Here is a 23,769-nt window from a genome sequence, read left to right on the forward strand (position 1 = left end):
GAGCAGGGGGTGGGGTGGGGGGTGGAGTGTCTTTTATGTACTGTTTCTCAGAAAATTGAGATGCAAAATGTTGTAGAAATGTTAAATATTGCTCAGGTGGAACTTAACAGTTTATAAATCGTGTTAATTCAAGAATAACTTTATTTAAAAATTTTGAACTTCTGGGGGAAATTCTTAAGTGAATATGAAGTTTCCTGAAGTGCTTTATTTACCTTGTTTGATTTATAAAAATTCTACACATAACACCTTTCTGTTTTCTCCAAAAATATAATCAATTTCCATAAGTATTTAAATTCACTCGATAAATTATCCCAAGTAGAAATATAATTTTGCCTTTGAGAAAATACATACTTGTGACAAGCTGATTTTTATCAAAATAAAGTCATTTCATTTCTACCCTGCAAATTAAGAAGTGTCCTGAGGAAATTTGCCTTTAAAATTGTTCTTCGAATTTTAAGATTAGGAATAAATGGTTCAGTTCCCTTACAGGCAGATGTATCGATAGAGGCCCGTTTATCTTGGGAATATAAATTCTCAAGAAGAGTTGTCATCGTGGAATGACAAGTATGTTTCCTTAGAATTTTGTTCTCATAAATATTGTAATCAAATCATTTTTTTCCCTCTTTATGAACATGCTATAATTTAATATAGAGGGCTTTTATTTTCTTTTCAGGATAATGAGAAACTTCACAATGGCACCATTCAACGTAAGCTAAAATATGAGGTAGGTAATGACTTTTCAGGTTGATAGGGTTGCCTTAAATTACAGCATGCTTGTGTGATTAAATTTTCTTAATGTTTAGTTGCGTAATTAGAATTTCAAGGTCCCAGTGAGATTAATGGCTAATAAGCAAGGCAAGCTATTATATGACTTAAAATTAAATAGAATCCCGCTGGTTGCAAACTGCTTGATTTATTTATTGTTAGGTTTTTTGGTGTTGTTTTTTTCTTTTTGCAAACTACTTTGGCTTTGTTTGAATGGCGTGTAGCTGTGGTGGAGGCCCTTTGCCCAGTTTTTCATTCGTAGCAGTATCCTTTCCCTTGGTCTGCATTTAAAAGATTGAATTATATAATCAGAATCAGTTAGGGGGTTTGGAAATGAAACTGGGTACTTCTCGAGGTTTTAGAAACCCTGCGTGTTTTATCGACTGCATTGGCAACGGTGCAGAGGAAATACTCTTGGTTGGGTAGCTTATTTCTCTGGTGGGTTGTCAAACCAAGGTTTGTTTGGGCATACGATTTGTAAGGCTTTATCTGTATTTTCCTCCGCTGAGGGACTTGTCCTTACATACACTCCTAAATTAAAAAGCAAAGAAGCAAAACTACAAGGTGGTGGAAATCTTACATCACTGAACAGAGAGAGCAGCGGAGGGGTGGGTGTCCCATGGGAGACTGGCCACCACCTTGCCCTCCATCCCAACCATCCAGGAATGACACTGTCTTCCTGTGGACTTCCGTTTCCTCAGCAGGTGACCTTGTGAAGAGAAGGACATTGCCTTTCATTTCTTTGTGTCCACTTGCCTGGTCTGTTGCAGGCTGGCAGTGAACCTTTCATGGTGCTGGTTTGTAGATATCTTATGACCATCTCAGGGGGGCAGTTATAATGAAGGATTCCAGTGAAACAAACCAAGAGGCCAGAGAAACATGCATGAAGTTGGAATACTTGTCAGTTTCTGATTTGCATTGTCTGCCCCGATTACTCTTACTTGCCCATTAGAAAATTGCATCAAAGGTCTTAGGGTCTATTTTAGAGTAAATAAAATACTAGACCAAAAAATGGATACTGTGGATCAATCCCTACAACGTATTTTGATCAAAATAGCTGGCGACTTATAAGATATGAAATACGGAAATCGATGCTTTGTGTGTGAATCAGGTCCTCTATTCTGAAATCATGAATCAGTCAACACGAATGGCTTAGGCTTTCGATTGAGCCTCTGCATTAATCCACACGATGAAACCAATGCCCGCAAGAATCTTCATGTGGAAAAGAATCGCAAAAGGTGCCACAGCCCCATTTCACCTATTTTTGACAGAAGAGCTGTCTTGCCCCGTTGCTGTCCAAAGAAGTCACTGACGCCCCCGGCCAAGAGGAGAGGAGGAAGGTAGACCAGAACCACCACTGGATCCGGCCCGCGACCCGAAGCATCTCAGGTCCCTCTGCCCCCTCCTCAGCGCCAGGCAGAGGGGCCCGCCAGTGGGGGTCTCAGCCCTCGGAGCCCGAGCCGTCGCACAGCAGCTATTGTAACAGGGGCGGCTCTCAACCAGAACACGTCGATCTAACTAAAATCTCTTTTCTTAGCGAAAGCAGCACGAGCGGTGAGGGACATTTTCAGGGTGAGTCAGAAAATTTCAGTGAACCGACGACCCCTGAAGGTGAACACAGCCCGGGGGTCATGTCCAGCTGGACTTGGCTGCAGTGCGCATCCCAGGAAGTGTCCGTGGACAGCGGGAGTGAGCAGACCAGGCAGAGCCAGCTCCTCTGCCTCATTCTCTCTGAAAGTGTCTCAGGCCACAGCATCGCCCCCGAGGGCTCTGGCCTCCGAGCTCTGCCAGGAGCAGGAAGCCAGGGAGGAGGTGGTGGCCAAGGCAGTGAGCTCTCTGGGGTCACCCGTGAGTGTCAAGCCAGAGGGAAGCAGCGGGTTGGGATCTTTTTACCAGTGGGTCTCAGATCTTTACAGAGACACCAGTAGCCACCTGCTGCGGGCGGGCACACGGGGAACCTGTGGGACCGTGGGGGCTCGCCTCCCGTGCAGCAGCATTCATCGCAAGGCTGCCGTTTCTGAAGCTCTTACCCCTGGACACGCATTGGAGGCACCTGGGGTGTCACCAGAAGCTCATTCTTTTCCCGAAGAAGCTTAGGTTGGCAGCAGCAGGGAAGGGTCAGGGGCCGTCGGGCGGGCAGGGAGCCTGGTGCCCTACAGAGCCACAGCTGCTGACTTTCCAGGCTCCTCGCCAGGCTCCGTCTTCTGCCTGGAGGTGGAAGGTGTCAGAACGGGCTCTGTGCTTAAGCAGACGCTCGCGCGATTCCCAGACCAAATGCTGAAGCTTCCAGAGTGCCCTTTGAAAGGCTTCCTCGAGCTGGTGGCTGGTTCCCTACGAAGACTTCGGGCGACACGAGTGAGGCCCAGCGTGTGTACTGGCTCGCTGTCGCCAGCTGCACGGAGCCTGCCCCCTGGCCCGCGTGTGAGCTGCTGCTCCGCTCAGCCCTGTGTGCACTGGTTCTGAATCCCCCAGCCTCCGTGGGCCTGCTCCGCGCTCTGCCCCTCTCTGGGCTACAGGAGGTTCAGATCGGCTTTGGTGGGCAGAGCGTTTCACTCCTGGGCTCTGCAGAGTGTCTCCTGCTCACCGTGCTTACCTACAGCAGACACCTCTGTCAGTAGATATGCTGGGACCTCCTGTGTGTCCTGACGTCCGAGGCCGATGCCGCCGCCTGCGCCAGCCATCCTTTGTTCCAGCAAGATCTGGTCCAGCTTTCCCTTGATTGGAAGGCGGAAATCCCTGATTTAGTTTTGGTGAACGGAGTTCAGTTGTCATCCAGGTTCCAGAATACCCTGGTCGACCTGATTTATTTCCTTCACGGAAACCTGGACGTGGACGCCCCGTCTCTGGTGGAGGTTCAGCTCTTGCTGTACACGACGGTCAGAGTCGAGGGTGGCTCTGGCCCAGGCCACTGCTAGCCGCTGGTCCTTCTCAACACCCACGTCGCCCCGGTGAGGGAAGACCGCGTGTTCTATCCTCAGAGCGGCTCTCCGAGCTCGCTGCCTCCAGGGACTCGGTTTGACGTGGTCAGGTGCCGAGCTTTAAGTGAGTTCAGGTGTCGTCTTGTCCCAGAGATGAAAACAGCATCCACCATCGAACTCGTCTTCTTCCCGAAACTCACACCCATCAGATTCAGGAAGCAGTGCCGCCCAGCACCCTCAGGAAGCCCAGAATGTTCAGCTGTGCACTGGCACCTTGTGTCCGGCGGGCGGCCGCAATGTGGCCCCTGAGGTCTGGAAACCGACCCTCACCTCTCAGGATGAGGCTCTGTGGCTAATCGCACACTTGACAAGGCTCTAGGGAGGAGACCTGTGAAAATACTCCACGTATTTTTTGAGATCTTTCGTAAAATAAAGATGATGAAAGTCATCCAGGGCTATGTCTATCTTAGTGTAGCTAACTGATTTGAAACTGGAAAAATGCAGGCCTCTATAAATTGAAAATGTAAATATTTTAAATATCGCCACTGAACTAAAAATAGGTGATAGTAGAGCACTGATGAAATGTCTTTATCACCACCTTGCTTCACTTTCTTGAACGTCAGCCTTGTAAATCGGGTCCTCATTATTTGTGAGGCGCTGGAAGCATTTCACATTGTGCTCATGTCGACCTGTGCTTATGTGCCTTGGAGTCTATTTCTGCTGGACACTGGCAGGCGGATTTGTGCTGCCTGAAAAGGTGTCTGTCTGGTCTGGCAGTGACCCTCTCGACGTCCTCCGTGGGCCAAGGTTAGGACAGCTCTGCCGCAGAGCACGTTAGTGACGCATCAGGCTTCCCTGGGGGACCTGGGGGTTTACAGCACCCTCCCCTCCCTGTAACACGTAGGATGTAGGCAGCGCCCCGCCCTGTGGGGCCTTCTTCAGGGCATTGCCTTTTCCCTCCTCCCTTCAGACTCTGGACTGTTCCTTTCCAGCCTGTGACATCAGCTCCTCCCTCGTTGGCTTAGCTTTGACTGCCCTTCCCCTGGGCCACATGCCCCCAGTGTGCCAGGCCTTCCTCTGAGCTTTGGTGGTCCTCCCCTAGAGAGACTCTTAGCCCCGGTGTAACTTCCCAGGCTGCCGTGCGCTATCTTATCAGATAGAGACCACGTCGATGGCATCCAGCGCTTCCCTGGCGGCCCTCCCGCCTGCCTCTCAGCTGGCTCACCCTCCTTCACCTCCGACCACGGGAGCCCGCTGGCCTCGCTTCTGAGAGCAACTCATGGCCGTGTCGGCCTCAGGTCGGGCTCCTCTCCCCACCGGTACCACCCAGGAGCCGGCTGCCCTCCTCCTGGAAAGAGGCTTGAAGCTGGGCTCTTCAGAAATCTCTCCCTTCTCTGGTTGACCCCTTCCTTTGCCTGCGCTGCTGTTCACATTCCTGTGTGGAGTCAGGTTACACGTTTTGTACTGGTGTTTTACTGCATCTGACCCTGGGTTGCTCTGCGCACCTTCTCCTGTTTCTCAGGTATGAATGTCCTGCTAGCTTCCAGAGTCTCAGGAGGAAAGGGGCCACCTCCCCCTGGCCCTGTCCTTCACTTCAGCCAGGGTCACGGCAGCTGCGCTGCAGTGCGTCCGCGCTTAGCGACTCGGCCGTTCCGCTAAGGCCTTCGTTTTAGCCTGGCCTGCAGGGGCCACTTTGTGTTCTGGTCAGATATTTACATAACGTGCAGTATGATGTAGCTCCCCTCACTTCTGTTCCTCGTCCGTGATAGGGCCAGTGCCAGGGCTGACCCTTCCAGGGACTGTCCGTCTCCCTTTGGTCAGGAAATGCAGGTCTTCCCTCTGTTCCCCATCAGCGCCGACAACAAGCTACTGAACTTGCTCCAAGTTTCCAGCCTTGGTTTTCCTCTCCCCAGGTTCTGGGGAAGTGAGCGGGGAGAGAGGCAGGACCCGGGAGAGTGCATCAGGGTCCACACTGCTGGCCGCAGCCTGGTTTGCGGTGGCCAAGCGGAGCTTTTTGTCTTTTTGAGGCGGTAGAATTCAAATGTTTTTACCTTTTCACGTGGAGCCTGTTTTTACCTCTTCAGCAACACCCTCCACCCCCGATACACACAGACACACACACACACACGCACCCTATTGCCTTACACATGGAGGCTTTTGAGTCTGTGGTAAGGACATTATTACAATTAGTTAGCTTGTCACATGCTTGGCTGGTGGATCTTCTACCACAGAAAAAATTTCCAAAATGAACCACAATAGTCTTCTGATATCTTATCAATAATATTTCCCCTAATTTAAATTGAGTATTTTCTCGTGTGTTCTTGATAAGAACGGAATGAATGATCATGAAGAGAGGAGAGAGTGGAGTTTAAGATGTCAGCAGAGGGATGCCTTGGTTGGAAAGGAAACAGTACATAAGCAGTCCAGAATTTTAACAGAGTGGTACGTAGTAGACAGACCTGCTCGTCCTCACAGGTAAAGAAGCAGAATCCTACTGTGTTATCAATGATGTTCTTTAATATTGTCCGTAGATGGAGCACGCAGCGAAAGTGGGCATTGCATACAGATCATATTATCGGTTATGACTTGTTCAGTCTGCTTTATGGTCCAAGTGGCCCGAGATGAGTGCTGCATTCTGCTCTCACTACAAAACAGAAGCAGCCGCCTCTGGGCAGTTCAGATTTCACGTGTCACTTCTTTTCACCTAAGCATACTTTTTACCTTGAGATCAAATACGGTCCTGATACGAGAATTTGATTTGCCACCATGAAGTGAGTATTAAGGTGGTCGTGATGCCTGGAGAAGCCAGTGGAGTGGTGTGCGTGCCCTTGTCCTCCGTGGCTTCAGTCCTAGGGCCTCTCTGGCTCACGGGCTCCCTCTCTGGGGTTCTGAGCCAGGACACTGCTGCGGCAGAGCAGGGGTGGCAGCCTCAGCGTCCAGCCTGAAGTACCGTCTTCTCAGTTGTAACGAGTTCCTGTATCAGAAAGAAACAGGTTCATACACACTTTATTATGTGGCATCTTGCACTGTCGTAGTATAGGCGTAAGCGTTCACATGGCGGAGCTTGTTAATGCGTTCTAGACAATACCTCTTTGAGGCCTTTTGAAACAGTGATTTCATCTGAATTTGATTAAAATCCATTTTGCTCACAGCTGCCTGTTGTGCAGACTTGTGGTTGGCAGGGTGAATTTATTTTGTCTTTGTTGAAAAACATTTCAAAACAGTTTGTCTCCCTGTTCTCATTACTTAAAAAAATGTGTGTGCATCCTTTGGAGAGAATGCTTACGCCTTCCAGTGGTAGTAATTACAGTAATTTTTATTTACATTCTTTAGATGAGTGATGAATTACAGTTTTGAATGATAAATAGATTAGAGCACTTTTATTAATGCTTCTCAGATGGTCTTGTTGGACAGACCAGTTTCTAATGAGGTCGTCTTGTTAATTTAGTTACACAGCTTCCACTATTCACTTTAGTTGATACTGCTTCCTTCCTTAACGTATCTTTTGTGATGTCATATCAGTCAGCTGTTGCCAAATAGCAAGCAACCCTCAAAATTTTAGTGACATACCAAAAAAAAGCTTTTATTTTTCACTAATGGTTTGCAAGTAAATTGAGGCAGCTCTGCTTTAGGCTAAGGTCATCTGCAGGTCAGCTAGTTTGGTCTGCACCACCTGCCTCATTTTGGATCTATGTGGAAGGGGCAGTGGCCGTATCATGTCGATGACAGAAGCACGAAAAGGCAACCGTGCGTCATGTCTGCTAACATCCCCTCGGCCAACGCAAGTGACACATGCAAGTCCAAAGTCAAGGGGCAAAAGGCAGCGCACACTCCATTCACCACGAAGCCATGGCAAGAATATCTGCTCCTCGTCCTACGGCTACAAGGGAGAGAGAATTGGGACCACACCCAGATGCATTGGGTCAGGGTTCCCAAGGTTCTAGTGAAGATAAATTCAGATAAAACCTGTAGGACCTCTCCCTTATGGAAGTAGAGTCCTAGTTACTAGTTGAACTTATTTTCCAGTTCAGTCTTTGCTTGACACCTCCACAGGCTGCTCATCACCTGCCTCTGAAGCAGTGTATCCATTGGGATCTGCTCTCGTTGTTAGACCGTCGTTTCCATAATCTTCCTTAATGTGACCTCCATCTGCAGTCCGTCCGCCTGTGGCGCCCTCAGTCACAGAGTAGAACAAGTCTGTTTCACAACTGTGTTATATCACAGCCCTTCCAAGAACACAGTGCGTTCTCTCTCACCTCCTCGGGGTTTTCTTCTTTTTTTTTTTTTTTTGCGGTACACGGGCCTCTCACTGTTGTGGCCTCTCCCGTTGCGGAGCACAGGCTCCGGACGCGCAGGCTCAGCGGCCATGGCTCACGGGCCCAGCCACCCCGCGGCATGTGGGATCTTCCCAGACCGGGGCACGAACCTGCGTCCCCTGCATTGGCAGGCGGACTCTCAACCACTGCGCCACCAGGGAAGCCCCAACGGGGTTTTCTTCTTTACCTCCAACACTCTTCGGTCCCCCTGCAGGTTCTTACAAAACACAGATTCCAAACCACCACCGTCCAATCTCTTTTTAAGGATGCATCCTTGTAATTTTTAAAAAACCTCCTTTATAAGGAATGGAACGGAATACCGTTGGTGAGAAGGAAAGAGATTCTATTATAAATCACTACTCACATTTTCTCCTTCTGCCATCTTGTTAAAACCTTCTGTTGCTGAAGATGTAGTGGATTACAGCTGTAACAGCCCTGACCACCCTTTATATTGTGGTTTACAGTGTGCAGAGTTCCTTCCTACGTCTTGTTTCTTTGGAGCCCCACAGTGATCCTCCCAGGATGGGCGAATTGTTGTCGGTTTCCATTTTGTATCTTGAAAGGATCACTGATTGGGAATTGGAACTCAAACCCAGACCTTACTCCAGAATGTATGTTCTTTCCACAATGCCAGGGTCACCTTCTGGTCATGGTTATTCTTGACATTGCCTGAATACATTTTGTTGTTGTTGATTTGTTTTTTTCGTAGGAATGAATAATTGATTGGAAGAACTATTGATTTTTTTCTGACTTGTAACTTTTTTCTTGGAATTTGTAGACATTAAATATTATTTCTCTTTTTATGAGTTTTGTTTTTCAAGTATTGCCTTACAAGTTTCTTTGCAATTCCATCGTGTCTTCGTACGCCTTATGTCTCCTTTTTGCTCTCTACATTTTAGCTCTTACAGAAGAAAAGCCTGGGTATAATCATTGTGGCAGTACAGTACAGATAACCTTGTGTGCTCGAAGTTGCTCCTTTAGTTGGAAGATTAAACAATATGCTCTACAGAAACCTGATAAAGAGAATCTCCCCCAATCCCCTACCCCCACTTCAGTTTTGCCTGGACCTGAGAAATCAGTGCAGTTTGAACCAAAACTAGGGCTCAGCAGAAATCAGTGAGTGATGATGAGTGGTATTTTTCTTGGGTCATTAAAGACATTGTAGAAACAGGAGGGAGATCAGCTAGTTTTCCCTCCTCAGGTCCTCAACTGCCTAGACTCATGTTTGGTAACGAGAGCCACATGACAGCTACTGCCACATTCGTACTAGACCTGTTATTTAGTCTCTTTTTAAATCATCCATCTAACGATGGGTTATCCAGAGACAATGACCATTAAAGTTCTTTTTGGTCTAGAGAAAGATGGGAACATTTTTAATAGCTTCAGGCTGAAACATTCATCAGATCATTCAGTATTTCCAAGCCTTGAAACAATGTTGATCAATCAACTCAAATCTACATGGATGAAATAATCTACTTTTAGTGAGAATCACAGATTCGAATTTACTGGAAGGCCAGTAAACTCGGGATATTCCACAAGCATTTATATCCAACACAGTTTGTCATTTTCTGGGTAATTTATCCTTGATAACATATAGATGCAGATACATATCAAAAGGAAAGAAATACTCCTTTATTTGAAAATCCACATTTCTGTTTCCTGACGTGCATCTTTTAAACTCACTTTAAAATGAGATGCAGTTCATGGTGGTTCTACATGTCGGGCTGTTGTTAAGTCCTGACCCTGACCTGGAGCAGGTAGGTGTGCCACGTGTCTTAGCAAATCCAGGTCAGTTGTAGGTACTAAGCCTTCAAAGTTGGTGTGGGACTAGCCCCCGTCCCTTCACAGCACAGGCAGGCTTTGCCTTCTGGATGTCTTGGCTTTTTGCCACATTTGTAATGTACATCTACTCACACAGGTTACCTTTATGCCCCATTTCCTGTGACATGGCTCATATTTGAGAAGGTGATGGGTCCTCACCCTCTCTGCCCCAGACCCCCATTTTCAAACTGCTGGGTCATAGTAGGTGCTTGATGCAAATAGCTCTAATTAGAACTATTACTGTGGCATGTGTGGTTGAAAAAAGAGGGATTAGAAATATGTGCTATGCTGGGAACAGAGAGGGGAATTACTAGTTTTTGCTAAATCTGATAAAAACCCAGGTTTGCCTGTATTTTAGAAGCAAAGCTTGGATATTTGGCTAAGAGATCAGACGGCCGTCCTGAGCCCTGACCTTGTCATGGTTAAAGCATATACTGAATTCAGCCATCTGGTATGTAATTAGAGCATTTAGGGGAGAATGTTGATGACTCCCTTTGGAATCGGTTCACTTTGTGCCCTCTGCAGTGCCGACAGTGATCCTAGTGGATGTTAATGCTGCTTCCTATTAATTTTCTTAATTTGCTCCTTTTGAAGGAGACAGCCTGAGTTAGGAAGAGAAGATTCTAATCTGAATATTCAAAACGTAGCCAGTGTTCTGTCTGCTTCTTTAGGCTGAGGACTGGACTATAATATTTCCACACCACTGGAAAAATAGTGAATTTGTTGACACAGGACATTGTTTTGTTAAAAGCTATCAGAAAAATATTTCTCTGTATCTTATTTTAAAAGATTTTTTAAAATTATTTTTTAAAGAGGACCATTTTAAAAGTCTTTGTTGACTCTGTTACAGTATTGCTTCTGTTTTATGTTTCTGTTTTTCTGGCTGCGAGGCATGTGGGATCTTAGCTCTGCAACCAGGGATCGAGCCCACACACCCTGCACTGGAAGGCGAACTCTTAACCACTGGACCTCCAGGGAAGTCCCTAAAAGATATTTCGTATGTACAGGAATGTAATCCAAGTTACTAATTATGTACTTTTCCTTGACTTTTTATTTCTAAATAGAGCCACTCTGTGGTGCATTTGAAATTCCTTGACCTGTCCTACATATTTATCCAGACCTCCTGCGAGACGTGCTTCCAGACATACAGCCTTTCATGTTTCTTTACCTCCTAGCATGATGTGTCACCAGCTTCCCCTTCCAAGTTTAAGAATCTTTTTCGCTACATGTAGAGAAACTGTGACTGATTCCAAAATAAATAATTCCATGGAAATTTAAAAACTCTCATAAATAATGGGATATATGATACAGCACACATTTGCTTGTCCACTGTAAATCTCAAGATATTCAAAATATAGCTCCTTTCAAATAAAAAATAAATTTAGGAGACATTTATGTTAGTTTTCCTTCCTGCCCAACATAAACATAGTTTAGGAGAACGTCAGGAACCTTTCACAGTATATCCTGAGAATTCGACATTTCTCATCAAATTGACTTCAGAACATAGTGTCTAAAAATTACGTTGCAGCAGTGATTTGGTGGAAGCACATACTCTTAATTTTTCTCTATACTTTTGCTCAAATGTCTTCAGGTCCCTGGCTTTTTCTTCAGTTACTCATTTCTGCAGGTGTTCATTTCTCTACACCTGTTAATATTTAGTTAACTGTGAAATCAGTGAAATTGAAGTAAACTGTGGTCCCAGATGTTAGTGGGAACTCTGACAATATTTCTAATCCCCAATGTGCAAAATAATGAAGAGAAATATCCTCTTCTCAGCAATGGGTCAGTTATTCTTCCCTGTCTGGTCCTGAATGGAGCAGTGGCTCTTGTGTACCACCCAGAACCGTTTCTTGAGGTACACGTGCATGTGCTGGGATGTAAAGGGCCGTCCTAGATTTAGGCGAGCTACATAATAAGATCCAGTTTCTCCTAGGTAACTGGGCTCTACGTAATTCATATACCCAGTTAAATTATCAAAGGCAGTGATTTTTTTCTGTAAGGGATTTATAAGCCTATGCGTCAAACAACTTTCTTTTCATTAGCAATTGATTTCACAATTATGCATTCTTAGAGAACTTTCTAGTCTTAAAGTGCCTGTGTAATAACCAGACCATCAGTTACAGTCTTAACCCCCTTTGAAAATTGACATATGAAAAAAGAAGGCTAAGGTAGCGTTTGCTAACGTTAGTGTATAATCCATCTAGAGTAGAGAAACCTTGTCTTTGTTTAAAACTTAATGCAGTTGAGAAAAACTAAAGGTCTTAGAAGTTACAGATACTTTGTCAAAGTTACTTTGTATTCCCAGGACCTGGCCCTGTGTATGGTCCATAGCTGGCGCTCAGTAAAAGACATCGATGTTTGATTGTATATCCTAAGGGCGCCTATAGGGAAAGGTGTTTAGAAAGTTAAGTCTCCACTGCTTGGTTAACAGTGTACCTGGGCGGTTTTGACTGTAGTTCTTCCTCAGGGAAGTTCACAGTATTTGGATAGCAATATCTGTATATATGTTTTTCACTCAGTGACCCCCATCATAACTTTCTCATCCTGCTGTAGTTTACTTGTCCCACAGGGCGGGACATGGCCTTGGTCACAGTTGGGTTCCTGCCACATAGAGGAGATTTAGGAAACATCGTGCCCATTTCCACTGACGACAAAATGGAGGTTCAGAGAGGGTGGGTGACTATCCGTCAGAGACCAGCTCCGAAAGCTCGGATTGAATTCTGAGTCTCCTCCAGGTGACGGCCATGTGGAATCCAAGTCCCTCTTCTGCAATTGCTTCAGGGAAGCAGACAGTGGTGGAGAATCCACCAAGTGTGTTAAACATGTTGGTATTGTCCTCTGCACCTTGTTGAGAACCGATAAACACATGTGGTAACACACTGTTCCTAATCGATTGGAGGGGAACAGTTTTTTCCCTCCCTCTCTCCCCATCCCCGCCTCCTCTCTGCACCTACTCTGTGCCAAACATCGGCCCAGGTATTTCTTTACTTTCCTCAGTGAGCTAAAGGTTTATAGCGAGGGCACCCTTTCTTCTGCCAGAATGAGCCTTCTCTTCCTCCTGGAAAACTCCTATTCATCCTTGTGTACCCGGCTGCAGAGCCCCTTCTCCACGAGGCTTTCCCGTCCCCTAGCTGGGGTTGCTGCCTCTCCATTTAGGAGCACCAGACCCCTAGGGCTTTGTTCTAGCCCAGCGGCACTAACAGCACTGCTCTGGTTTATCACACTGTGTGTCGACCGAGCCTGAAGGGGAACAATTTAATTGCTCTTCTTCCTGCCTCCTTTTCCCCCTTCTTGCCCCTTAGCGGGGAGCCCGCAGCTGTGCAGAGAGAGCTCCTCACCCAGTCAGCTGCCGCAGGGCCTGTTGTTCTAACCGGTAGGAAGGATCCGGGAGTGGGTCTTCTAAACTAGTGTTACCGGTTCTTGCTTAAAAGCCTGACAGTGGCAGCCCTTCTGCTGAGGTTGTTCTAAGCTCCTTTGCGCTTCCGGACACCACAGCTCTCCACTCCCAACTCCACACACACACGCGCACACACACGCGCACGCGTGCACGCGCTCGCACTCTAGCAGTGGAGTTCCCAGGTGATTGTATCACATGTGGAAGAGAGGTTATGTTCCCACTTGAAAAATACAGTTACAAGCACGACATAGAAGGTTTCAGAGCTAAGGCAGCAGAGCAAGGACTGCATGGCCAAACCATGGGCTTTGAGGTCAGAGACATTTCTTAACATTAAATATGTTTGTTGAAAATAAATAAAAGCACTAGATTATTTCTCTGCCTTTTCACCTTCAAATAGATAAACATATCCCATGTTTCGGGAGATGTCTACATTCATAATAATTTGGAAATAATACTGTTAGTGGATTGAAAGGTCTTTGGCAATACACGTATCGAGAAACTCTCTTTTTAGGGATTTCCGCTATGGTTTTTGACACCAAGGACAGCTAAACAGGTGCACCACTGCAATAAAAGGAATGGTTCTTGTTTGGGGTAACCAGCCACGCAGTGAAAAAGTAAGATACTCTAAAAGGCTTTGGTAACTTCATATCGTGCCAATATGTTTACACTGTCAGCTCGATGAAAGCAGCTACCTGAGGCAAGTCACGTGCGTCCATGTCATCCAGAGACCTGAGCTTTCCCATGCACAGCAAACCTGGACCATCCATGCTACCCCTGGCCGAGGATCCAAGGGTCCAGGACCCCTTTCTGCCTGAGGGAAAGGGAGCTTGTTGCCCCTGTTGTCTTTTTGGTCAAATCAGTGAGTTTAGTTGTATAACCATGGGTTTTCCATCTTCTTAAATTCTGTATATGTTGAGGTGTTTGTTAGCTCAGTTTATCTCAGGTGGATGGACTTACTTTAAAATTTCCTGAAAGGTACTGGGTGAGGTAAGTCAGGCAGAGAAAGACAAATATGCTATCACTTATATGTGGAATCTAAAAAATAGTACAGATGAATCTATATACAAGACAGAAACAGACTCATAGACAGAGAAAGCAAACTTACGGTTACCAAAGGGGAAAATGGGCGGGGGGGATAAATTGGGAGTTTGGGATTATCAGATATATACCACTATATATAAAATAGATAAACAATAAGGATTTACTGCATACACAGGGAACTATATTCAATATCTTGTAATAACCTACAATGGAAAAGAGTATGAAAAATATTTATAACTGAATCACTTTGCTCTACACCTGAAACTAACACAATACTGTAAATCAAATCTAATTAAAAATAAAAGAGTGGATATATATGTATGTGTATAACTGATTCACTTTGCTCTACACCTGAAACTGACACAACATTGTAAGTCAATTATACCCCCATAAAAATTTTTTAAAAATAAATTGATAAATAAGTGTCACGCTAGCACTATAGTGGTGATGCATGTGGGCTCTCTCGGTTAGCCTGAGTTCGAATCCTGACTCTACCACTTACCTCTAAGTTACCTAAACTCTTAAAATTTACCTAGGCTCTGAGTCCTGGGACTCTTCATCTGATAAATTGGGTTCATAATGCTTCCTGCCTCCTGGGGAGGGTCATGAGGATTAAACAAAACAACGCACATAAACTGTTCAGCACAGTTCTGGGTAATAGTATGTATTCAATAAACGCTAACTTTAATTATGATGCTAACTATAAATATGATTTTAATTATTTTATTACTGTTACTGCTTCAAAAACACATCTTCTTATGTTTCGTAAAGCCCTCCGTTAGTGTTAATGATAAGGATTGTTCAGAGATTTCCTTCTATTCACACTCAGGAGAATTCCTTTCTAATTTTTTTTAATGCCTATTCCTCAAGCCCCTCCGTCTTCCCACCATCCAGACCGTAGACATTTGTCAGAGCCCAGTTGATTATTAATCAGATGGAGTCTAAAGGAAACACTGGGGATTCATTTTAATTGTGGTTTAAAGAGCTTTCCCCACTACACTGCCTTATAGAAATGCCTAGAAGTTAAAAATGAAGTGCATTTGAATAAAATCTCCAGCTTTAGAGCTTTACGTACAGCAGTCTGGTAGTCTGTGAAGAAAAAAGAAGTTGTTCAGTGATCAAGACTTTTCAGAAAAGAATCCGGTTTATACCAGACTTTTTTTTTTAGAGTCAGGATATGTAATCTGTCCTTTTTTTCACTGTTCTTATAAATTGGAAGGAACATCAAAGCCAAACAACATTTGGAAGTGCTTTCGCCCTACCTTTTTAGAATGGTATCCCTAAAGAAATGGTCTTTTGTCATGAGAGAGACTTAGCGTTTCTCTTTCAAAGGAAACCATCATTTTTCTAAGTAAACTCTACTGGTCTGATGCTCTTTTCTTTGCTTGAAACGCGTTTCCTCCGCCTGGCCGGGCAGGGTATTTGCAGTGCAGTGATCTTGGTCTCTCTCTTTGTTCTCCCATCTGATGTGCCTTTGATAGCGGATGGTGTCTCGCTCTTTGGGAGCAAATCCAGACAACCTGAAGGACCCCATCAAAATTAGTATTCCACGCTATGTTCTCTGCGGCCAAGGGAAGGATGAGCACTTCGAGTTTGAGGTCAAGGTAAGTGTCCCTTCTTTACTCTTCTGGGGGATGGAGGCTCGAGGCTCTGCAGTGCTATCTTTTCTCTAAATGGAGCTAAAGCTACATATGAACGTGTTGTTTTGTACGATACTGGTCATGCCCTTCTTTAAACCAGTATGTGAAAGTCTAGGCTGGAGCACATGGAGGGAATTTATCCCATAGAAGGTAGTGGTGGCTGGGGAGTCCGGCTGACATGGAAGTTACTGTCACCTACCAGCCCCACAGGTAAGGTCACCAGCCACCCCAAATTGCCCAGGATTTTCCTGCTTTCGGCACTGACAGTTCCACAACCCGGGAACCTGTTTGGTGCCAGGCAAACCAGGACAGTTGGTCACCCTAGCATGGGCTTAGGCTCAGTTTTTTTTTTTTTTTTTTTTTTTTTTTTTTTGGTCGGCGGGCCCATCCCCTGCATCGGCAGGCGGACTCCCAACCACTGCGCCACCAGGGAAGCCCTAGGCTCAGTTTTTTAATCTATAAAAGTGGGAACAATAATATTTGTGTCACAGGGATATTAAGTGCATATAAAGTGCTGACTCCAGTGTTTGGTAGATAATAAAGGATACATTATAGCTGTTGCTGTTATTTCTACTGCTATTTTCATTGTTTTTGTTTCTGTTGTTCGTAATTAGGAAGCTTTCCTAATCTGTTTACACATTATTTGATTTATACAGCTTTTCAGGAAGAGATGTGCCTGTTTCCTTACCTCATACTTCCCCAAATACTTCCCCTTCATCTTATTTCTAATTGACTTCCATTGCCTCATAACACTTCATTAAATACTGCTGGCCGCCATCCCCTCCCCGAGGAATTGATGGTTAATCACACTTCTTCATTTTCGAGGGTAGGCGAGGGTGTTGTATGGTGTTCACTACGGTCCCCAGTATCTGTCTGCCGGGGGGGGGGCGCATTCCTAGAGGTGCTTTTGGTCAGATAAACGCCAGAAACTGGATGTTGAGTTCTTCAGACTCGGATTCTACTTTGCTGAGTGACCCAAAGTCTTTACCTGCTCTGAGCTTCAGTTCCCTCATTGGTAAGGTGAGGAAATTGGGCCTCACCAGTGGTTTCCAGATTTCTTTTTCGCTGAACAATTTGGTCAGGGAGTCTTGTAGGAGGAAGAACACTGTAGAAGCAGATAAGCGTGGAGCTGCTTGCTGTGGGGGGAGGGAGGGCGGAGGGAGCCTGAGCCAGCCCCCCCCCCACCCCGTGCCCCCGCTGCTTCCCCACTTCCTGGCTGCACCTCAGAGGAGCCCCTGGGCTGGGGGGGGGGGATCCCTCCCCTTAGGCACAGGGGCTCCTTTTCAGTCTTCCTGGAGAAGCAATGCAAATAACTTCCCTGATTAATCAAGGTTTTAGATTCTTATTTCTGCCTACTGAGCCCCCCCCCGTTTTTTTTAACAAAACGTGCACATGAATTTCTCTCTTTGAGGTTTCCGTTGAGAAGACACGATTCCTGTGTGCTAGTGTTGGTGGTTGAATTTGGCCCGATTCTGCGATTTCTTATTAAAATGTTGCACCATGTCTGTGATCCATTGCTTCTACTCCTGACCTAATGCCTGATTCCTGCCCAGGTTCTTTCGTCAGCCATTTGAAACCGTGTGTGTGGAGAGTTCCATTTATACATATTGAGAGACAGTTTCCTAAGGCGTGTTTGTATTATTTCCGTACTTTTAAATTAGAGGATAAAGACTGGCTTTCACCAGTTCAGAATTTGAATTCTTCAAAACATAGAACTCACAGCACTGGAGGACATGCAGTGATTTTAGCTGGTACATAGATTTATTTTATTTCCATAGATAAATGTATTAATAAAGTATGACTATTAAATCGCTTTCATGCATAGAACTTAAGTCATGAATAAAGAAGATACTTAATTTTTTTTAACTGAGTTGATTTAAATAAAAGTTGCAAGCAAATTGTAGACCTGGCCGTACACAGGTCTGGCTAAAATTGTGAAGGTGCAACCGTAAAGGCAAGTTAGAGAAACCACATATGGGAACTGTCTGGCACCTTTCAGAATCTAGGCTGGCCCTCTCTGAACTGATCAAAACCCTGTCTGAGAGCATGTCATTGCTCTGCTTCCTTCTGTTCTCATCCCAGGTGTTGCCATCATTAGCACCAGGAATCGACTGTCAGTGTTTGCCTGGAGAATTCCCGCTTCTCCGAGTAGGAAGGGCCGCCCTGTGCATTTACAGGGAGGAGGGCTGATGGTCTCACATTCCCGTGGCGGGTGGGGCACCCCGTCAACAGAAGCATCAGGGCCCAGTACTAGAAACAGAAACCCTGGGAATATACTGTCCCGCCCTTAACAAAATAGACAAAAGTAGCCAAGCTCCAGCAGAAGCATAGCTGTCTGAAAAGTGCCGGGGGAGTGTTACTCCTCCAGGTAACCTCACTGTGCCTCACCTGTGAAATGGGGCTGAGGCAAGCCACAGGTGGGGTTGGTTTGAGGACTGTAGGAGCTTTTGTATGTGAAGTGCTTGGGACAGTGCCGGCCACATCCTAAGTGCTGCATAAGGTGTCGGGAATGAGTGAGATTTTACCCTTGGAATCCCCTTAATGACGTTCAATGTGCTACTGTGTCTTTATGAGGATTTGGGGTTTTGTTTTGTCTTCTTCTTCACTTTTTGGTTGTTTATTTCCTCTTAGTGTTCTGAGTTTATAAATGAACTATGCCAGCCTTTTCCTTCCATCACTTTATTTCATGCACAGGCAATGTTTTCTAGAGCAAGTAGTCACACTTAGGGTCATACTTCGGCTGCTACTGAATTCTCTTGGTGAGCCAATGGCTTTAAGAAGAGGAAGGTAAAAAGTATTATTTTTAGGAAAGTCTCTTCTGTTAGTCTCAGATCTTCTTTGAAGGAAAATATGATGATAAGGTATATAGATATTTTGTGTCTGGTTCATTTAAGGGGCTGAGCTGACTCGGGCACACGCAGGTCCTGTTGGGTGCAGGTCCCCAGTGACTGAGGTGACAGATCCCCAGGAGGACGCTGGCTTGTGGAGGGGTGGCAGCCCCAGAGCGCTGTCTCTCAGCTTTTCCCTCACCCTTCGTGTTCCCTCTGCCTCCTGCCCTTCCCTACCCACCCTGCTTTAGATAGAATTGATTAGTTATTTAGATCATTCCTTCTTCCTGTCCAATTTCATTTTAATCCCCAACCTGGTAGCTCCAGTCCTCCAGTCCCGTCTGTTCATTGCCAGATGAAGCAGTCATGATCCTTGTTAAAGGGATGCTCGAGGTAGGCTGCAGGGAGGGGGTCTGGGGGGAGAGAGGGAGAGAAGAGTGGTTCCCAAAGGCTTGTCTTCTGATCCCCGATGAGTCCTAAGGAGGTTTCCATCACTGGGCTTTAAAATGAGAAAAATGGAGTTTTTAATTCAAACAGACTGTCTTTTATATCTTCTCTATTTGGGGGATTAAAAACAACTTTCTTTTGTGAACTAACTGTGAGAATGGATAAGTGTAAGGTTTTTGGGTTTGGGTCATATTTAATTTTTTAAATCGACTTCATTGAGACATAGTTTACATCCAGTGACATACACACATTTTAAGTACAGTCTGATGAGTTTTGACATACGTGTACGCCCCTGTAACCAGCAACCCAATCAAGATTTATGAACTTTTCAGTCATCCCAGAAAGTTTCTCCAGCACTGTTCTGCTCTCTGTAACTACAGATTACGTGGATCTGTTCTGGCGTGCGGTGGGGATGGGACCAGGCAGCATTTACTCTCCTGGGTCTGGCTGCTTCCACTCCACATGCCTTTTGGAGATTCAACCATGTAGTTAAGTGTAACAGTAACTTGTTTCTTTTTATTGCTAAATAGCATCCACTGTGTGGATACATCATAGTTTGTGGGTTGGTATCTGTTTCGATGTTTGCTTTTGACAATACAGAAAGCTATCATCTCAGTGTCACCTCCCCCTTTATTGACCCTGAAGGACTCATGTGAGAACCCCTGGGTCAGGGTATCTGTTCCTGTTGTTACCCTTGCAGTTATGCCTGCCAGCGTCTCCCAGTAGCACAACCTTCTGGAACTGTGTACGCATTTATGTTGAGAGAGGTGTATCCCGCCAGCTGATGTCAGAGACAGACAGAAGAGCTGAAGGTGTGCAGGCTGGCTCCTGTTGGAGAAGAGCACATTCTGTGCCGAATGTGGTTGAACGTGGCCTGCTGGTCAGCAGAACATACCTGCACAGTCCATGCTTGCACGGAGCTATAGGCGTCACAAGTAATAACTCCACCTGGACCACAACAGTCATCTTCAAACTCCTGCTCCCACTGCTTTTCAGCGAATGATACGTGAAATCAATTACCCTGCGTTATACTTGCCATCCTCAGTTAGCTAGGACCAGACTGGGTAGAATTTAATTTTTTTTTAAATTGCATTTCAGCGTGACACAAAATCTGTGCTTATGGCTGACAGAGGCTGTCATACTCTGATGTCATAGAAATAAGCTGATGTCTCCAGCATAGTTTTAAATCCGCTACCTTTTAACTTACATGTTAAAATGATAGTATAAAGAAATAATCTAACGCTGGTAATTTTTTTTTTAACATTTTGTTTCCTGAGAGTTTTCATCCCTCTAAAACCGGAAGTAATCTTCACAGGAGATTGTCTTCCTGTCTCCTTTGGCGAGTGTTGACATGTACACCAGTGCCTCCTCCACCCCGTTACCCGGTTTACTCCCGTCACAGCCACAGTCCCATTTTCTTCTCTTGGTCGTTGTCGTGTTTATTGCCGGTCTTTCCCGTAGGTGTCAGCTCCATGGGCCCTCGTCAGCCTGTGCAGCCGTGAGGCCCCAGCCCTTACACGGGCCGGGCTGGGAATGGGCCCCCGTACAGATGACTGTGATGTGACCCACACAAGGCTGGCCACAGGTGTTGTCATGGGGCAGAGCATGTTTGGGGCTTCAGGGGTTATGTGGCTGGGTGTCCTTTGTATGTATGTCCCCTCGTGCTCCATCTCTGTCGGCAGGTTCATCACTGATTCGCCCTCCCTTCCTCATCTGGGCCCCCGGGCACTCTTCAGCCGCTGCTCCTGGAAGCCCATGTGGTAGTGTCGTCTCCTGTAAGGAGGCTGCTGGCACCTCGTATTGTTCAGGAGAGGACAGATCCCCACCTTCTGTCACGTGGCTGCAGGAGCTCAGCCTTGTGTCCACTCGCAGACCAAAGGGATGCGAGACTCCACGCTCTACCTGGAATACACGACGCCCAAAAACCAAGCAGCCCGTGCTAGCGTGCTCATCGGGCCCTTGCTGAAGGCACCACAGTGACAGTCTCCTCCTGTCCCCGCGTGCCTGCTCATGTTCTCTAAGTCCTGGTCAGTGGCCTGAGGAGGAGAAGGAGAGGCAGAGGAAACAGGAGAATGAATGACAGCGGAAAAGTCTAACCTCAGGGAACACGCCCAGCACAGACCTGTAGACCCTGCGGGTAATCCCTGAGCAGCCCGTGCGGTGGTAGGCGTTTTCTTTTTGAGTTTTTATGTCTGTGAGTCCTGCCTCCTAATTTCCATCCGTCGCGTCCCAGAGCCCGGGAGAGGTTTAGCCCTGAGCGCTCTCCCATCTGCCGGGTCCTCCCTCGAAAGAAGAGACCCTGAAGGTGAGATGGGATAGTGGTAGAACCTCAGGGCGGCCGAGGTTCAAGTTGGAATCTTGCTTTTACATCTGAAGGACCACGTGCAGGGACCCGGGGACCAGGGCCGACAAACTGTGGAACAGCATTAACTCCCAGCGGCAGGAGCACACTGGTGGTGGATCATGTGCTTTATTTGGCCTGAACAGACTTTAAAACTTTTCGAGTGAGTTGTCAACACTTCAGACTTGGGAAATCTGACGTGGAAATCCAGATTCCCCAAGTTGCATAAAATGTTTTACACTGACATCTATCAGGCACCTTCTTCGTCCCAGGCACTTTGCCAGACCCTTCCGCAAACGTGGAAGATGTACCAAAATGGGGATACTATTTACAGTTAATGAACGAGGAAATTATGAGTGACTCGCCCAGGGCCACGCAGCTACTAAGTAGATCCAGGTACCAGATGTCCATGAAATCTAAGTCCTCTGAGCCATCCCGGTTCCCTTGCGAACTCATCTTACTGTACCTTCTAAATATCACTACTTTCTGCACCTTTTGGAAGTTGAGGCCCTAGTGTTGCCCTAGAAAAAGTGGCCATTTCCAAATCCTCACTTGTTTTCAAGTGTTGCTGTTATTTTTGTGTGTGCTTTAACTTTGATCTTGAATTCTGGCCAAGTCACGGGCACTTCATATAAATTGGCGCTATTAACATTTTGACAAACCCGGAGAATTTGATGGTGAATAGACCTGCCAGGAAGCATAAGGAGGGAATGCCCAGAAAATGTGCAGTTTGGGAGCTGAAGAAATCACATTTATAGTCAGGGAAATGTCTTTTTATTTGGCAGGACAGAAATAAGAGCCATTTCAGTCTATTAGATAAACTATGCACACACATACATCTTTCAGAAACATTCCCAACTTGATAGCATATAAATGTTCAGAAGGATTTGTGTGTTGGCGTCTGAATCTCTGCTTATTAGTAACTGATGGATGTTCTCCCGCGTGTGCATTAGCAGAGCTGAGACAACTGGAGGCTTGCGTGAGCTGTGGTCCATCTAGATTCAAATACTCAGTTTGTGGACTATTTTCAAACATAAATATCAAGTGGAAGAAATAACCTTAAAAGAACCATATTTTATCCTAAGGTTTTATTTTTTCTTTAAGCACTCTTCCCATCTCTTTGAGAATGTTGTCTTTCACTAAAAAAATAAGAAAAAACAACTTTCACTTCCCCTATTTTAACACAAAACAACTCATCTTTTATATTGCTGTTGCTTGGGCAGTTGTTTGTCTTCACAGAGGTAATGCTGCAGACATGAGAAATGGTGAAGAGGAAATGAGATTGAGTCACAAGCACAGAAGAAAAGCAGTCATCACCTTGTGATCCCACCTTGGATTTCCATTTCAAGTTTGTTTTTCCTCTATAAGAATATATTAATATTTCCTTTCCTTCATTTCAGAATTCTGGGGGTTTTACATCTCTTCCTAGAGTAAAATTTGTTTTAAAAGAAATCACAAAATGGTTCGAACTCCCCTTTCTGCAGTTGCTGCCCACAGGTACCCTGGCCTTTCAATATGTGTAATAAAAGGCCTTTTTTAGGAACGTGATCGCGGTGCAGGAGTTACCAGGTACTGAGTACCCCAGCACTCTGCTCGTTGCTTCACGTTTTTTAGTACGGCTATAGATTAGGTGTCATGAGCTCATTTTATAGATGAAGAAACTGAGGCTGGAGGAGTTGCATAATTTAGCCACAGTCACACAGCTAAGTAGTGACTGGGCTAAAGTCAGGATCCAGGGCTGTCTTAATCCAGAGCTTTACATGATTGCATTCTCCAACGATGACTGGTAGAGAGTTTGCATTCCGTGCTTTGCCTCTGGGTATCTGAGTAATTTGCAGGAAAGTTGCTTAGGCTGTCATTCTCCCAAGTTCTCACAATTTTAAAGTAGAATAATACCCCAGTTCCTCTCCTGTTTTACCGAGGTGTTAGGGGGAGGAAGAAGTATTCCTTAGTAATGATCTTAGATTTGAGAGGCATCCATCTTACCAGAATATTCGGGTCTTGGTACATTCTTTCAAGTTTACCTTCAAATTACCATATAAAACTAAGTATACTAAAATAAACGGTATTATCCCTATTTTGAAGGTACTGAGATTGAAGCTTAAAGAAGCCATTCTCTCTAGTTATTGCAGAAGGCTGAGATTTGGGCCAGCTAGAAAGCCCCGTTTGATTTTGCATCACTTCCTGTTATGCGGAGGGTGCCGTAACCAGCAGTCAGCCGCCAGGCTCCTGTCTACGTGGTGCACTGGATTCAG

The 23,769-nt window shown here is 45.6% G+C and overlaps 1 protein-coding gene across 1 annotated transcript in view; it reads left to right on the forward strand.

The window, feature by feature from the left end:
• KIF16B (kinesin family member 16B) overlaps positions 1–23,769 on the forward strand; it is a 284,700-nt gene that overhangs the window by 184,444 nt on the left and 76,487 nt on the right. The window contains exons 22-23 of the mRNA XM_024752697.1: positions 654–724; positions 15,740–15,862. Of these exons, the coding sequence (XP_024608465.1) occupies positions 654–724; positions 15,740–15,862 (194 nt within the window). The remainder of the gene's footprint in view (positions 1–653; positions 725–15,739; positions 15,863–23,769) is intronic.

This window comes from Neophocaena asiaeorientalis, unplaced genomic scaffold, assembly GCF_003031525.2.
Source record: "Neophocaena asiaeorientalis asiaeorientalis breed wild unplaced genomic scaffold, Neophocaena_asiaeorientalis_V1.1 scaffold528, whole genome shotgun sequence".
Classification (NCBI taxonomy): Eukaryota; Metazoa; Chordata; class Mammalia; order Artiodactyla; family Phocoenidae; genus Neophocaena; species Neophocaena asiaeorientalis.